This window comes from Phoenix dactylifera, chromosome 2 (genome assembly GCF_051530095.1).
Source record: "Phoenix dactylifera cultivar Ajwa chromosome 2, Ajwa_hap1_PhDact_Kaust_v1.1, whole genome shotgun sequence".
Lineage (NCBI taxonomy): Eukaryota > Viridiplantae > Streptophyta > Magnoliopsida > Arecales > Arecaceae > Phoenix > Phoenix dactylifera.
The window spans coordinates 26,583,832-26,599,799 of NC_143191.1; the positions used below are offsets into that span (position 1 = coordinate 26,583,832).

At 37.0% G+C, this 15,968-nt stretch overlaps 1 protein-coding gene across 2 annotated transcripts; it reads right to left on the reverse strand.

Moving 5' to 3' along the window:
* Nucleotides 1–3,450: 3,450 nt before the first annotated feature.
* LOC103697420 (fasciclin-like arabinogalactan protein 7) lies at nucleotides 3,451–5,983 on the reverse strand. Of its 2 annotated transcripts, none has more exons than XM_039117360.2 (2): nucleotides 5,740–5,983; nucleotides 3,451–4,491 (listed from the first exon to the last, which is right to left on the reverse strand). In XM_039117360.2, exon 2 carries the CDS (start codon nucleotides 4,439–4,441, stop codon nucleotides 3,662–3,664), a length of 780 nt encoding a protein of 259 aa, XP_038973288.1. In that variant the 5' UTR covers nucleotides 4,442–4,491; nucleotides 5,740–5,983; the 3' UTR covers nucleotides 3,451–3,661. The 2 variants fall into 2 exon arrangements, with proteins under 2 accessions (XP_038973288.1, XP_038973289.1); XM_039117361.2 differs by having other exon boundaries at nucleotides 5,626–5,887.
* Nucleotides 5,984–15,968: the final 9,985 nt, after the last annotated feature.

Consider the following 15,968-nt stretch of genomic DNA (forward strand, 5'->3'; position numbering starts at 1 on the left):
AGTCGTATACTATGAGGCGCTTACCTAAGCCAAAAAAAAAAAACAAAAAAAGATAGACCGGTTTCGGCATCAAAGTGGCCGGCTTTTGTTTTTTTTTTTTTGAAAGGGAGAGATACCCACTATAGCGGTTTACCTTCCCATATGAGTAGGCCATCACCTATGCTCACCTTGTATTTACCTGAAAACTGGGTATGGGTATAGTTAGATTGGACAGTTTGAATCAGATAAAGCTATTTTTTTTATGCATCAGAGAAGAGATTTATGAAGAGTTATATATATCCAGATTGAATTTAGGATGAATTTTACCATTTCTTGTATCCACCCCATATCCGCTATAGGTTGGATAAAACCTTATCTTATTAGAGTTGGATTGGGCTGGGTACCCAATGGGACGGAGTAAATTGCCATCCCTAGTTATGGAAACAAAAATTATATCAGTGTTGGATCTAGATGTTAATTGAACCATCTAATGATCAATACAATACAAACCCTTGGATCATCCATTCAGATACATAAAACATATGTTATGACACGAGACTATATATTATAACATATCCATGTATGGCCCAAGTAGAGTTGGTCATGAGCCGGGCTTGAGCACAAAACCATTAAATTTTAAATAAGCCCAACCGGAAGCCCAACTAAAAATAAATATATTTTAAACTTGAGGCTCGGCTCATGATCTACTTTAGATCCAAGTGCCTATGCTATTTTAGACCATCAGATGAGGTGATCCATGGAGCATTGGGCCTAACCTATAAGATACCTCAAATTTGCCACATATTCATAGATCTCTGGATTTCAATCACTAACCTACTTCATGAAAGTGTTGTTGGAGTTGGGGCTTATGTAGTGATTACTGTTCATGTTATTATTCATTGCTTTTCTAAGGAGGAAGTACTTATAAGAATTTCTTTCTCGATTAATACCTTTTGAATGCCAAGAGTACATCATATGATTTCTTAGAAAATAAGCAATAATTCATGATGTAATGGATGTAGAATATCCCAACAAAGGTGTATGGAGAGATGATGCGTGACAAGTTGAGTCTTGCTCAAGATTTATCATATATTATAACAAGTAGCTAGAAGACTTACATATAATTTGAAATCTATTAAGCTAAAGTTGATTAACTTCATAATTACCTCAGCATGAAAACTATTAGCATGCAATGCTCTTCTGGCAGAAGGGTTGAAGGCAGGTGGAAGAGATATGATCATGAATTGGCTATGGAATATGGAGGCACGGATAGTATAAAATATATAATAGAGTAGACGTGGGAAACTCAAGGGATAATAGGACACGATGAGCATGTGGAAAATATTTAGGTTGGCGCTCCTATTGCCGGTCAAAATTAGTGGTGCTCACAAAAGCTATATCAATTAGGTGTCAATTACCATCAAAATGGATGGATGTGCACTATATTGATTTTGAATTCTCAGTAGGTTTTCCAATGTAATGTCCAAAAACTAAAAAGAAGCACATCTCCCCTTGCATTCACATATATTGGTAAAAGCCGGAAATGCTCAACCCTACTCTCTATCAATAGTTCCATGATCGAAGACCTCGAAGGGCGGGTAAACATGGCCAAATATCATCAAAATGGGAACGAGTATCATGGTGCATAAAATATTATACTGGAATAAGAAAAATATTAGATAATATACCATTGTTGTGTATTAAGTTTGAAGAATATAGACTTATTTGGCATTACTTTTAGATGATTATGTCATTTAATTGAAAGTTAGTTGCTTTAGAGAATGTTGCCACATGTAGGTTGGCTGCTTTTGAAAAGATTGAGCCTTATATTTTGTTCTTGTTGTTGTTGTTTATGAATAGTTATGAGCATGTTATCAATTTTTGCTTTCATATGCATTAATGGGGAAAATCAATGAAATTTTCACCTAACCTCAACCACAAATGCTATAGAGTACAATATCAACAAAGAACTACTCTCGCCTTGGGATTGTCTATCAATATCTAATGTCTCAAATAATTCACAAAAGCAGCTTTTTTCGATTAGTTTGTAATAGTTAATGGTTTAGAAATAGTTCATATTATTATCCAGCTAATAATGTACGCACTACCAAGGAATTGTATTATAACAATGGAGATAAATATTCCATTATTATGTGGACTTCCATAGAGTAATTACATATTACATGTAAAAACTGGACATCGAGTTTGACCTAACCTTGACCGTCGGATTGCCGAGACAGGTTCAAATTAACACATGCAATTCATTCATCATTTTTATACATTTAAGAGATCTATTTGTAATTATTATCAAATTAACTTTAAACTACTCCCTGCATGCGGCCTACTTGGACTACTTTAAACCTGGTAAAAAGTAACATTACACTTAATTTCTTAAGACTAATATTACAAAAAGTGTATGTTTGTATTTTTTTTGTAGACGTATCTTGCAGGAGCCAAAGTCTATTGCCTAGCCCAACTAGCATCTTCAAGGGACATGTCCAAGTCCTAGTTAAGACCCATCTTGTGGGCCTGTTGATCTCTATGAGGAAAAAAATATTTATGAAAATCTTTTTCTTCCCACATGATTCGGAGATGTTGGATCGATATGAGCCATACTTAAATGAGCAGCCTAATCCACAAATCCATCAGAGAATTCAGTTCAATTTGGCCGGATTACCCAAACAGATTCCAAGTTGTAATAACTCTCAAGTAAACTTTCCATGCCAACAATAATTGAAACATGAAACCAAGGAATGCTGCATTCATGTCCTTAACATTACTAATACTATTGACAAGTCCTACAAAATCTTGATGAAACATCCATCTTTTTTTCTCTCTCAATGTTGCACTAGTTTGCCGCATCGATCTGAATCGATCCGAACCGGATGGCATGAGACATACCGTACCAATTCGATATATATGATATACCGATATTCAATATATTAAAAAAATTTCACATCATACCGATACAAATTTAGTATACCAAGATTCAGTATCGAGACAACATTGGAGGGCTTCCTTTGTTACGGCAAGGATTTCTGTAATTACAAAAGAAGCTTATAAAATGGCATCATTAGACAGACCAGGTGACAACAATATAAAGAGAAGTTTATACAAACAGCTTGATTTGCCTAAGTCAAAAGGCAAGATAGACAAAGATTGAGGAGACCTAGTGGCCTTCCAAAAACCATAGCCACAAAAAAGGGCACCCTTAAGATATGGTGAATCACATGCCCCATCTTGTTTCTCTGACATGTAATAAACTTACACATGGAGCTTCGATGTTTCCAGGCCAAAGGCCAAAAAGAATACCTGCATTCATACTAGAGTAGTTCATTGACATGCTCCTTCACTTATCTGACATTACTCAGCTTCTCCTGGATTCAGTTTATGGATCCAATCAGCTTATATAAAGTTCTAGCGACCCAATGAAACACAAGGAGGAGGACACAAGTCCCAAATCAGAGGCAATTAAGAAAATCTCTTCCATATCATTACATAAACACAAAAAATAAAATGAAACAATAGTAACTTCAGCATATTACATATATGAAATCCCATTTCAACAACATAACACTACTCTATAGAAAAGAATGAACATGAAAGAAAATAGAGGCCACAGACAGAGCACTGAATGTCCTGTGCTGCTATAACTCAAGGCACTTGTGTATCAGGATCCTTCTCACAAAATAAGCATGAAGCCACTGGAAACTGCCATAACCAAGGAACTGAAGAGGCCAATGCTAATGCTGGAAGCAGAACTCTCAGTGGTTGACGACTCAGACGATTTGGGAGCAGACGCAATTCCCCGCCCGCTCGACGGAGCTAAATCTGATGGCTTTGTAGTCTCTGGAGCCGGGGCCAGGGCAGGTGCTAGAGCTGGCTCAGTGCTGAAGATTGCCATTGGAAGTAGAACCTTGTTGATCTGATAAACTGCGACAGGCGCGGTTGAGTACACACTGCTAGTTATCTCTGGGTTCGACCAGGTAGAAGCGACATGAATACGCCCCGAGTTGTCGGTGAGGTTCAGAGTATATGATCCACCGGCAAATGTAGCAGGGTTCGAAGCACTAAGGTTTTGGAAATCTGACAGGGAGTAGTACTTGGGGAAGGCATGGTAGAGGAGGAGGGTCTTGAGTTGGTCTCGGGTGAGGTTGGAGAATGTAGTCTTTTTAAGCAAAGAGAAGGCTGAGTCCTTTGGGACAAAGATGGTGATGCCTTGTTTGGTGTTGTTAGCTTGGTTTTGGAAGGTTTGGATGACTTGAGTTTGTTCGAGATAGTTGAGGAAGGTATGGAAAGGGCCGGCAACAGAGAGCAGGTCGGCAAGGTTTACAAAGTGTGGGGCAGGGGCAGGTGCTGGAGATGGAGGAAGAAGTGGTGATGGGGCAGTTTGTGCATTTGTTGGAGAAGAAATCAATATGGCTAGAAAACTGCAAGCCACAAACATTGCACTAAGCCCCATTGATCTAATATTTCTCTTTGCTTTCTCGGCGATCAAACACTCAAGGGGCCCTGCAGGAACATGACCCAACAAAATAAGCAAATTTTGTATATATATACATATGTAAGTTTAGATTCTTATGCCAGAAAAATTTAATGAGCTGTGTTAAAAAACATGTAGGTATATAGTTTTTCTCCCTAAACTGTGGTGGATTATGGTCTTCTCCTTTCAACTCATCAACCCTCTGCCATTGTATAAACTTAAACAAGTTTTCTGCCTATAATTATGATCGATTGCTCTTCTTCTTCTTCTTCTTGATCTCTAAGTGTGTAAAATTGTAAACAGTTCATAGAAGAGCAAAGGGAATCAGAACCATTAACATGATTGAATAGAGTATAAATATAAGAGACAAGTAAATATATTTTATATGAGCTCTTTTTCCTTTGTTGGGCGTCTTTGGAAGCAAAATGGACCAAAAAAAAAAAGAGGAACATAATAGAATTGTCATCATGAATTAGAATCTAAATCAAATATTTAGCCATAAAAAGGGCAGATCTAGTTGTTTGACTCTTTTCACCATTTCCATGCACTATATGCAAGCAAAACTCTAGTGTAGCTGACTAAAGCAGATGGAGCTCTGTCACCTTCAAAGGAGGGCCAGATATAAAAGTACACCATGCATGCTCTTTAAAAATGGTCAGCATCTTAAAAGTGATTATTGAAATAAAAAAAAAAAATAGTCAAAGAAGCAGAAGATGTAAACAAACAACTCAAGAACCAGATCTGGTACCTCGCAAAACTGAATGGCAGCCATGATCTAAAAACATGGTATATCTCAAACAAAAAGATTCACCGACAATAAATTCAAGAAAACAAGTCAAAATGACTGAGAGCTACAAACAGATCTTCCTAGATCTAAAAAAAAGGGAAAACACCATAAAAGTTGTACATTGATCTCATTTAGGGAAAAAAAAAAAACATAACAAGAGAGAAAGCACAACATGAAGATCTAGAGACAGGCTTCACATCATGAAACTAAGAGATCCCCCACTGCAGAACTCATTTAAGAAAATACCAAGAAAATATGAAGCTGCACTTAGACCCAACCAGAAAGGTTCCATATCAGAAGGTCTAAAAGCCCCAAAATTCATGCATCAGATAAAGAGAAAAGGTGGTGGAAAACAACATTCCAAACTTCATCCCACCTCTAGGAAGAAAACCACTAGAGGAGAATGCCACAAAAATCCCAACACAAGCAACATTTAAGACAAGTAGAAGAGAACTTAAATGCAGTGAGGAGAAAGGTGTGAAGCACAGACCAGAGCAGACGGCCTTGAATGGGAGATAGGAGGAGAGGCACAAGTTGAAGTCAGGCGAGGTAAGGGTGGGAGGGGCTTGCCATATAAAAGTGTGTTGATTGGCAGTGTTGTGAACCAAAAGGTGGCAGCTGGTGAGGGTGGCAGTAGGTGGTACCCAGAAGAACCAAATGGAGAGAGCAAGGAAAGGAAACGCCAGCCAGCTGTGTGTCGACCTTTTTCTTTTCTTTTCTTCTTTAACCCCCCATGTTTGGACCACAACTCTCCATGGGAAGCTTCAAAACAGGCCTTGTCAGGTGAGATTTCAAAACTGACCCTCCAACTAATGATTCTTTTTTATTTATTGAAATGTTCCACCTTGTACTCTACCCCAAGTTTTAACACCAACTTTATCATGGTGGAGGTTTCTCTGCAATTTCTCAGCAGCTTCTCATCTCGTGAGAGGTTGTTTTATTGCCTTATTGGGCTCTCGTATGCATGCATGGGTCCCCTTCTGACTTCTTAGGGAGCACTCAATGAAAGTCCCGTGATGAGCCCATGGATACCATGTGTTGCTATATGGATGGGTCGCCACTCGCAAATGATGACTCCCAAATGTGCGGTATAAACATACACGCCCCATACTTTCTCTATTTGAAGGTAAATCTAAGTATCTCTTAATTCACATAGATCATCAATTGGATTCACTCTGATAATATTTGTAATAATTATGACTTTACTCAAAAAGATTAGCTAAAAGGTATTATCTGAATTTCTTTGTCCTATACAAGTATCTATGATCTATCTATTGCATAGTCGATGTGGTCCTCACATTATGTATGCACTTAGTCATTATAAAGGATTGGATGGCTACGAGTGATGCTGTTGCTGCTGACTTGTGATATCAAATTAGCAATATTTTACCGACTTCAATGTATTATATGGCTATATTTATGTACTTGCATGGTTAATAATGTGTTTGCACATGATTGAAATTTTAGTATTTGGCAATGTTTTGGGAGGATTTCCAGCTGAACAGTTTTTGAAATTGGTGCTTTTAAATATGAAAGTATATTTGAATGCTGCAATATGTCATCTAAAATCTAGAGAGAATTATAGAGTATGAGTCATATGATTTGAGTTTTAAATTTTTGATAAATAAATTACTTTATGAAAAAATATTGATATAAATTGCAAGGATCCATGATCGCACGTGTTTAGTCCTATATTAGTTATTTGTCGGAGAAAACTTAGATACTTATACATAACCAAAAATCTAAATAATACATCTTGACCATCTTTTTTTGATGAGATTCTAAGTTGTTACATAAATATAATATAGAAATCATGCACATACTAACTAGCCACGATGACTTGAGCATTCAAAGTAGCATTGCACTATCTTGGGAAGTAATTTTGATTATTTTCTTCGACGACTAGATCATTTTCATACCTAGGGTCATTGATAGAGAGCTGGTGTCTAGGATTTGGTGTTTTTAATGAAACCAAGGGCCCAATCAACATTCTACAACATAGAGCCTTGTGGAACAACGAAATCCGCCTCCATTCTAGAAAATTCAAAACTCTATCTTCTAAGGGATGTGGGAAGGCCCCTCGCTTGCCTTTAAGCCTGTAAAAGGGTTGTCTCCTTGCTGTGTCATGGCCCCCCATCCTGTCCACTGGCACGTTAGATTGGAATGAGATATAAGGAATTTGTTGCCATTTTAAAGGGCAGTGAGCTGGATGTTCTTCAAGGCAATGATGCATTTCGTACAGGCACAATTACTTGTGCATGATGCAATGATTTATAATAATTCAACTAATCATCCTTCTTATGAATTATGGTCTAGTTTTTACTGCTGTCATAATGTGCAATAGCCTTGCACAGTTGTCTTTGAGATCCAGATGGTGTATCATTTCCTCTATCAATAACTACTGACTTGTTTTAAAGTTGGCCATACCACAAGTATCATATATAGAACTTTGGATCTTATTTTTCACACATTTCTTATGGTTTGGATGATAATGAACATGGTTGAATATTACATTGCCTGTCATCATAGATGTAGCATGTAATAAGTTCGATTGCAAGGTAACACCACCAAAAGGCTTCTAGTCATTACACTAATAGCTACAATCCTGATCTTAATTAAAAAGAACACACTAACAACCTAATCAGAGCTTGTTGTATGATTATTTTTTTTTTGTTACAATGGATGACTAATATAAGTCTAGTATAAATATATCTACAAATATAAAAAGTTAATAAGTCTCGGAGCGCTGTAGGCAGCTCTCTTTCACCAAGCTTCTTTTGTTCTACAGAAAACAAGGTTAGTCCAATCGGTGCTAAAGATTAAAAAAAAATAAAACTTGGCATACGGATCAAGGAAATCAACTTAGGCTCAAATGAAACCTAAAATCTGGACATGAGTCAAAATCATCCAAACCAAACGCCGACCTCCAACTGATTTATTAATGATGGGTACAAAAAAAAGCTAGATTCAACGCACATGAACAATCCATAAGCCTAACCTAAATAGTTTTAAAAGTTTATTCCTTGGCCTTAAAGTTTAAATTTAACCTAATACTGAATGAAAATTGAACCTAATCATAGTCCAACAATTCAACCAACAAATTTGGGCCCACATCCAAGTTTTTCACCTCCCATTAGCATTACCTCCAGTTGTTTCACCTTCCAACCTAGCTGGCCATGTCCATTGTCCCACACTCTGCATGACTTGGACCAACTTTTCCACCTACCAACATAATTAATGTACGAGCTCAGTTCAAATATTTCACCAAATCACTTGTTTTTTTTTTTTTATCCACACATTTGAAAGTTTCACTCTTACCATGACTTCAGACATGTATTAAATAGCATGTCTTGAGCTTGTCTTAAAAGGACGGTAACCTGGGGACCAATCACTCCTTGTGAGCCAGAAGTTTTGTGCATAGAGCTGGAAAGCATTGAGAGTGGATCCAATAAATATTCAAACTGCATGTGCTCGTTACTCCTCCTATTGGCAAGTTGCCATTGCGGAAAACTGCACTGCTCCATTAAGAATGTAGGTCAGCTCTATTGTGCAATGGAATTAGAAATTCACATGGCTTGGATCGTGCGACATATGCGGTGGTGCTCGAGATCTGGTCATAAATTTGATTTTGACTATGGTGTTTTTGTTTCATTAGAAATGCAGGTCAACTAGTGGAGATAGCAACTTGCTTTGCTAGGATCATACAATTATTTGGTGTTCCTCGATTCCGGTTTGAAGCTGATTGAGATCTTAATGAAACACTAAACATGTACAAAGCTACCACTGTAATAACCTAGGACTTCACCTAAAAAGACAAGCCGAAAGGTATTATTTGGATTCATTGATTCTGTATAAGTATCTAATGTTTATCCAGCGAATAACCAATGTGAGACTAAACATATGTCCGCACGGATCCTCACATACTTCCCCCATTTAAACTCCGACGTCCTCGTCAGAGTGAAAGTTCGAATCCATTTATATCTAATCACAAACATCGTGATCGGCCCGTGGTTAGCCCCAATAGAATTGTGCTACAGTGGCCTCTCGTCTACATAGGTTATGGGTCAGGCCTACTCTGATACTATTTGTAACAATCCTGGACCTTACCCAAAAAGACTAGCTGAAAGGTATTATTTGAGTTCCTTGATCCTCATAAGAAACCAAAAATGCCAGCACAGTCCTCACAACAATGCTTTAAGATGATTCGTCGTAAACATTTTACTCTTGGCGTATAATGGGACAGACTTCGAGCTTTTCATTTTATTTTTTTCTTGTGGTACAAACTTAGATCTTTTCGTTACATGAAAATTATTAGCCCAATGATGCAATGTGTTAGGGTTTTTTTTCATCCATTATGTGCTACCATGCACACTTTGGATGATCTTTGATCAGAAAGCTATTTGCCTTCCCCAGCCAGAGTAGTAGTAATCTTAAGTTTTATTATGCCAGGGGCATGATCAAATAAATGATATAATGCGGACATAATAGGGTTGGAGATACCACGTTGTGGGCTACAAAAGTGCAAGAAAAACCTCATTTTCCATGATGAGTACTAGCTTGCATGATGCATGAGCTTTTATCACACGAGTTTCTATCACACATGCTCCATGTGGAAAGCTGGAAATGAATTAATTTTCAAAGACAAGACCCTTTGCTAGCTCCACCAAACACCTTCATCTCCCTGAAAAGACTTCGGAAAGCTACTTATTTGAATGTATTGTTCCACATGAACCAAGTAGATCAAAGTTCACTTTCACGACAATGCTAGCTACAATCAGTCAATCTATAGCTGGACATCAGTAGGATTCATTGATGCCAGCATAATAGCTTGATAACAGGGCCTTTGCAACTAAAGAGGATGAGAAAAAACTGGAAAAATTATTCAAGCGTGGCCCATCTTTTGCATCTCTCTCCTTCTTTGAAGGAGAAATTATTCACAGCATGCACCATGCAGCCGTGCATGCCATAAATCATAACTGCTCATTTCTATAGCAGTGCAGGCATACTTGGCTATGTGGTGCATGCAGTGTAGAAAATAATTTCTCTATTTTGAAGTTCCTGAATGAAGAGTCTTTTGGAACAAAATGAATCAAATGTATGAGGCCAGTTCTTAAACGAAGCATCTTTCTGCTGTTCCCTTGGCTGGTGAAGAAGGGCACTTAAAGCCCTATTAAAGATGATAGGTGGCACTTAACTGAAGTGGCCCGGCCTAAGAACTGGTGCACAAGGGGCCATTTCATTTGAGGTTGGGCTCGGTTGGCAGGCTGGACTTGCACAGATTGGACCACATTCATTCAGTATGAACCCACCATGTTGCTATTTGACCCTCGAATCCAAAATTACAGATGACTCACTCTTTGGTGTAAAAAATGAATCTTTTTATTGAAAAAAAACTAATTTAAATGATTTATTTTTCTAACAGGAGAGAGATTGGATTATTACACATATCACTCTGAGTGTGATTGGAGTACAATGAGAAAATCACTAATAAGAACAAATATGTGAATGGTATTGTTCTAGTTATGTAATCACTGATGGTAATTTGCATATAAGAAAGTTTTGGCATGCTAACTAGATATTTTTTTTTTCATACATAAAAGTCGATCCAAGGATCCAAAATCGAGCGTTTTTAGTATAGTAAAAGAAAAAAAAGGAAGTCCTAATATCAGACGATTCCAATGCAAGAATTCTTAGTACTTTTTATATTTTTAATTCTCTGAATTTTTTCACAAATATATAAAAGTTTAACTTTGGAATAGAACTCAGACGAGTGCTGCGCAGCATGAATTTCTCATTCCTTCACAGCAGGCTTCTTTCTTGGACAGAAATACAAATCTGACGTGATAAAAAAGTTTCAAATAGCATATCATGATATAATATCATTGCAGAATCATAATAATAGAGAAAACATATCATCTAAATATTATAATGATATTACTATAGAATGACAATATTACAAGTATCAGGATACAGAGAAGGGTGTATTTCTTTATTATTTCCTGGGTATGAATCCTCTTGTCCCTCATCACCCCATATAATATATATATATATATATATATAGAGTCATCTAAAGATACCAAGGATTGAAGAATATGGAATGTGGTCTAATGACATTTTTAAGATTTGAAGAATGAGAGAAAAGGATTCATCATAAAGGTATATATCATTAAAGGACAGTGCCAACTTACCAAAGGAAAGATAATACGCTATAAACAACATGGAATATCCTCCAATGAGAAGTCTTAATTTAAAGTCACAAATTCTCTTCAATCCAGGATTCATGAGGTGAGCAGATGGCCTATAGAAGGCACCACTAGCTGCTTTGTGGCCTTCTATCAGCCATGGAGCAACATACTAAGTGTTATAAATAAATACGGCACAATACACTAAGGTTTATTATGACTCATTGAAAATTCGGGCTAGGAGAGTAAGTGAGGATGATAGTGTTATTTTGATGATTAACAAGCAATAATCAAGAGTATGTTACAAGTTAATTCGATACTTCATTTATAAGTCTGTTACTCTCAGTATATTTGTATAATAAGATAAAGATGCATTTCATTGTTTATTTGGATGAATCTAACCTTGAGTTGTAGCAAAGTGTGGATTGAGTCGACTCCAAGGATGATTGGGTCGACCCCGGTATATCAAGAAAGCATCTGGCACACTTCTGCAAAAATGGCACGGATGAACAGTAGTTGGGTCGACCCAAGGAAAGCATGAGTCGACCCAAACCTCAAGCCTCTCAAAGACTCAAGAAAACAGTTCTCTGGAAACACTGAGAGGGTCGACCCAAGAGAAAGTTGAGTCGACCCAAGCTTGAGTCGACCCAAACACTGAGAGGGTCGACCCAAAGGCAATGACAGAATACATGACAGAAAAGGTTCTCTGGAAATCCTGAGAGGGTCGACCCAAGTGGAAGTTGAGTCGACCCAACTGAACCTTGAGTCGACCCAAAGAAATGTTGAGTCGACCCAAGTGAAGGAAGGCTGAATTGCAAGTTTCTGTGGTTCTGAGAGGGTCGACCCAAGGACAGGTTGAGCCGACCCAAGCACGGGCAGAAGCATAACGGCTAGATCTGCAGAAGTACTTTTTGTCCTTCCAACAGTGAGTAACGGCTAGTTTTTGAATTCTAACCATTGGGGCTTGTCCAATGGATGAAGGAAACTATTTAAAGTGGCACTATTCATCAGAGAGAACATCCTTTTGCAAAATATCAAAAAGTACACAAGAAAGACAAAGTGCCCTAATCTTCTTCATCCAAGTGCTTCATTCAAGAGTCAAAAGAAAGTGGTTGAGCAGATTCCAAGAGTCATTAAGAGCTCCGTCCACCCTTGAAGAGTGAAGCATCCTTGACAAAGAAGAGAGAAGTCACATCAAGCGATAACTATTCTCTAAACTCTTCGTTGTAGATTATATTGTTATATTTGCTCATCTAGGAGCTTAAATCTTCTTACTTTGTTTATTAAACTCATTGTAAAGGTTAGTTGGGAAGCCCGCAAAACCAACGGCATAGGTTGATTGGTGAACCCGTAAAACCAATTGTAAAGGTTCGTTGGTGAGCCCGGAAAACCAACATAGGTTCGTTGGTGAGCCCGTAAAACCAAAACAGGTTTTTGGTGAACCCGGAAAACCAAAGTGTAAAGATTTTTGGATTGTAAGCCCGGAAAACAATCCAACTGTAATCCGCGGGATTATAGTGAATTCCCAAGGGGTCGCTTGGGGAGTGGACGTAGGTGCTTAGGAGAGCACCGAACCACTATACTTCTTGTTGTTTGTATTGTGCTTTGTTTTAATTCCACTAACTCATCAATTGACATAAGTAAGATAGTTAAAATTAAGAGAAACCAATTCACCCCTCCTCTTGGCTTTTCACCTTGGGCAACAAGTGGTATCAGAGCAAGGTGCTCCAATAGTACTTATTGATCTTACAATCAAGAGTTAAAGATCATGACAACCCAAGTGGGATGTTCTATGAGTGAGGGGCAATCCACAAATAGACCTCCTCTATTTAATGGCACAAATTACACATACTGGAAAGCTAGGATGAGGATATTCATTCAAGCTTTAGACTATGAATTATGGTACATTATTACTAGAGGACCTCACACACCCACACTTAATATAGAGGGCACTATCATACCCAAACCAGAAATGGATTGGAATAAAAGTGATAGAAGATTAGCACAATTAAATGCAAAAGTAATTAATGTACTTTACTGTTCATTAGATGTAAGTGAATTTAATAGAATATCTACATGCATCTCTGCAAAAGAAATTTGGGACAAACTTGAGGTCACTCATGAAGGGACTAATCAAGTTAAGGAGTCAAAAATAAACATATTAGTACATAAGTATGAATTGTTTAAAATGGAATCCACTGAGTCCATAACTGATATGTTTACTCGTTTTACTGAAATTATAAATGAGCTTAAGAGTTTAGGAAAGTCTTATACTAACTCTGAATTGGTGCGAAAAATTCTCAGGTCTCTACCAAGAGTTTGGGAGGCCAAGGTAATTGCAATTCAGGAAGCTAAGGACCTCAACACACTGCAATTAGAGGAACTTCTAGGATCACTCATGACCCATGAGTTGACCATGAGGCAAAATTCAGAAGATGAGGTCAAGAGAAGAAAGACCATTGCCCTAAAGTCTACCACCCCTAAACAACAAACTGAGTCGGAAAATTCAGATGATGATGATGAATTTGATGAAGAAGGAATGGTTATGCTTGGAAGAAAATTCAGAAAATTTATGAGAGGTAAGAATAGATTTCATAAAAAGAAACCCTTCTTCAAAGGTAGCTCAAGCAAAGAAAAGGGTAAGGACAAAGAAAAAGAAAAAGAATCACCTATTTGTTATGAGTGTAACAAGCCCGGGCATTATAAGATAGATTGCCCGGAATTAAAGTGGATGGCAAGAAAACTCAAAAAGAAGAACTTCATGGCTGAATGGAGTGAAAGTGAGGAATCAAGTTCGGAAGAAGAAGATCATCAAGAGACGGCCCAAATGTGTCATATGGCCAATGACGATGAGGTAGATTCTGAACTTGAATGTGATTTTACTATTAATGAATTACATGATGCATTTTTAGAACTCATGGAAGAACATAAAAACCTAATCAATAAAAATAAAGTTCTAAAAGAAGAAAATCAATCTCTTATCAAAGATAAGTTAAAACTATCTCATAACTATGAAACATTAAGTAGGAAACTCACAAATGAAACCAAGAATCTAATTGCTGAAAATGTCAAGTTAAAAGAAGATGCTGAAAAATATAAATCCTTAGTAGATAAGTTTACACTTAGTTCAACCAAATTAAATATGATTCTTGATAGTCAAAAAGCTGTATATGATAAGGCTGGATTAGGATATAAAACAAATAGGAAACAAAAATACTTAAAGAACATTTTTGTAAAAGCTAAAAATGAAAATATTACTTGTCATTGCTGCAATAAATTAGGACATAAAGCATATGAGTGTAACTATAGAAAATCCAGTCAAAACAAATTGAGTAATAATCATAAGCTTAAATTCAAGAAAGTTTGGGTTCCAAAAGGAACATCAAGTACTAACCCTAAAGGACCCAACATAGTTTGGGTACCTAAAGCTCTTTCTTGATCTTGATTGCAGGGGTGTCTTGCAGCTAATAAAGTGGAAAAACGATGGTATCTAGATAGCGGCTGTTCAAAACACATGACCGGTGACGTAGACCAATTTGTCACCTTGGAATCTAAGAAGGGTGGAGTAGTAACCTATGGAGACAATGGTAAAGGTTATATCATTGGAAAGGGTAAAATTTTCATCACTCCATCTACTTTCATAGAAAATGTCTTATTAGTTAAGGGTTTGAAACATAACCTACTTAGCATAAGTCAATTTTGTGATAAAGGGTTTAAAGTCACATTTGAAGCATCAGTATGCATAATCACAAATCCTAAAGATAATAGCATTGTACTTGTAGGACAAAGGCAAAGAAATATTTACATGGTAGATCTTCATGATTTAGGCAAGAAAAATGGATTATACTTAATTACTAATGAAAAAAAGAAAAATGAAACAAGTTGGCTTTGGCATCGTAGACTAGGACATGCTAGTATGGAATTAATATCAAAACTAGTCAAGAAGGAATTAATAAAAGATGTGCCAAAATTGATTTTTGAAAAGGACAAAATCTGTGGACCATGCTCATTAGGAAAACAAACTAAATCATCCTTCAAATCAAAGAATATAGTATCAACAACTAGGCCTTTTGAACTCATACACATGGATCTATTTGAACCCACTAGAACTGCGAGTCTAGGAGGGAAGAAGTATGGACTAGTTATTGTAGATGATTTTTCAAGATATACATGGATTTCATTTTTGGCACATAAGAATGAAGCATTTTCAGAATTCTTGAAACTTTATAATAATATCATAAATGAAAAGAAGCTCACCTTAGTAGCAATTCGAAGTGATCATGGTACTGAATTTGAAAATCAACACTTTGAAGAATTTTGTAATAAAAATGGCATCTCACATCAATTTTCAGCACCTAGAACGCCTCAACAAAATGAGGTTGTTGAAAGAAAAAACAGGACATTGGCAGAAATGGCATGCACGATGTTGTGCGAGTCAAATCTTCCAAAGTACTTTTGGGCTGAAGCTATAAGCACTGCTTGCCATATTCTAAATCGGGTTTTAATACGACCAATAACCAAGAAAACTCCTTATGAA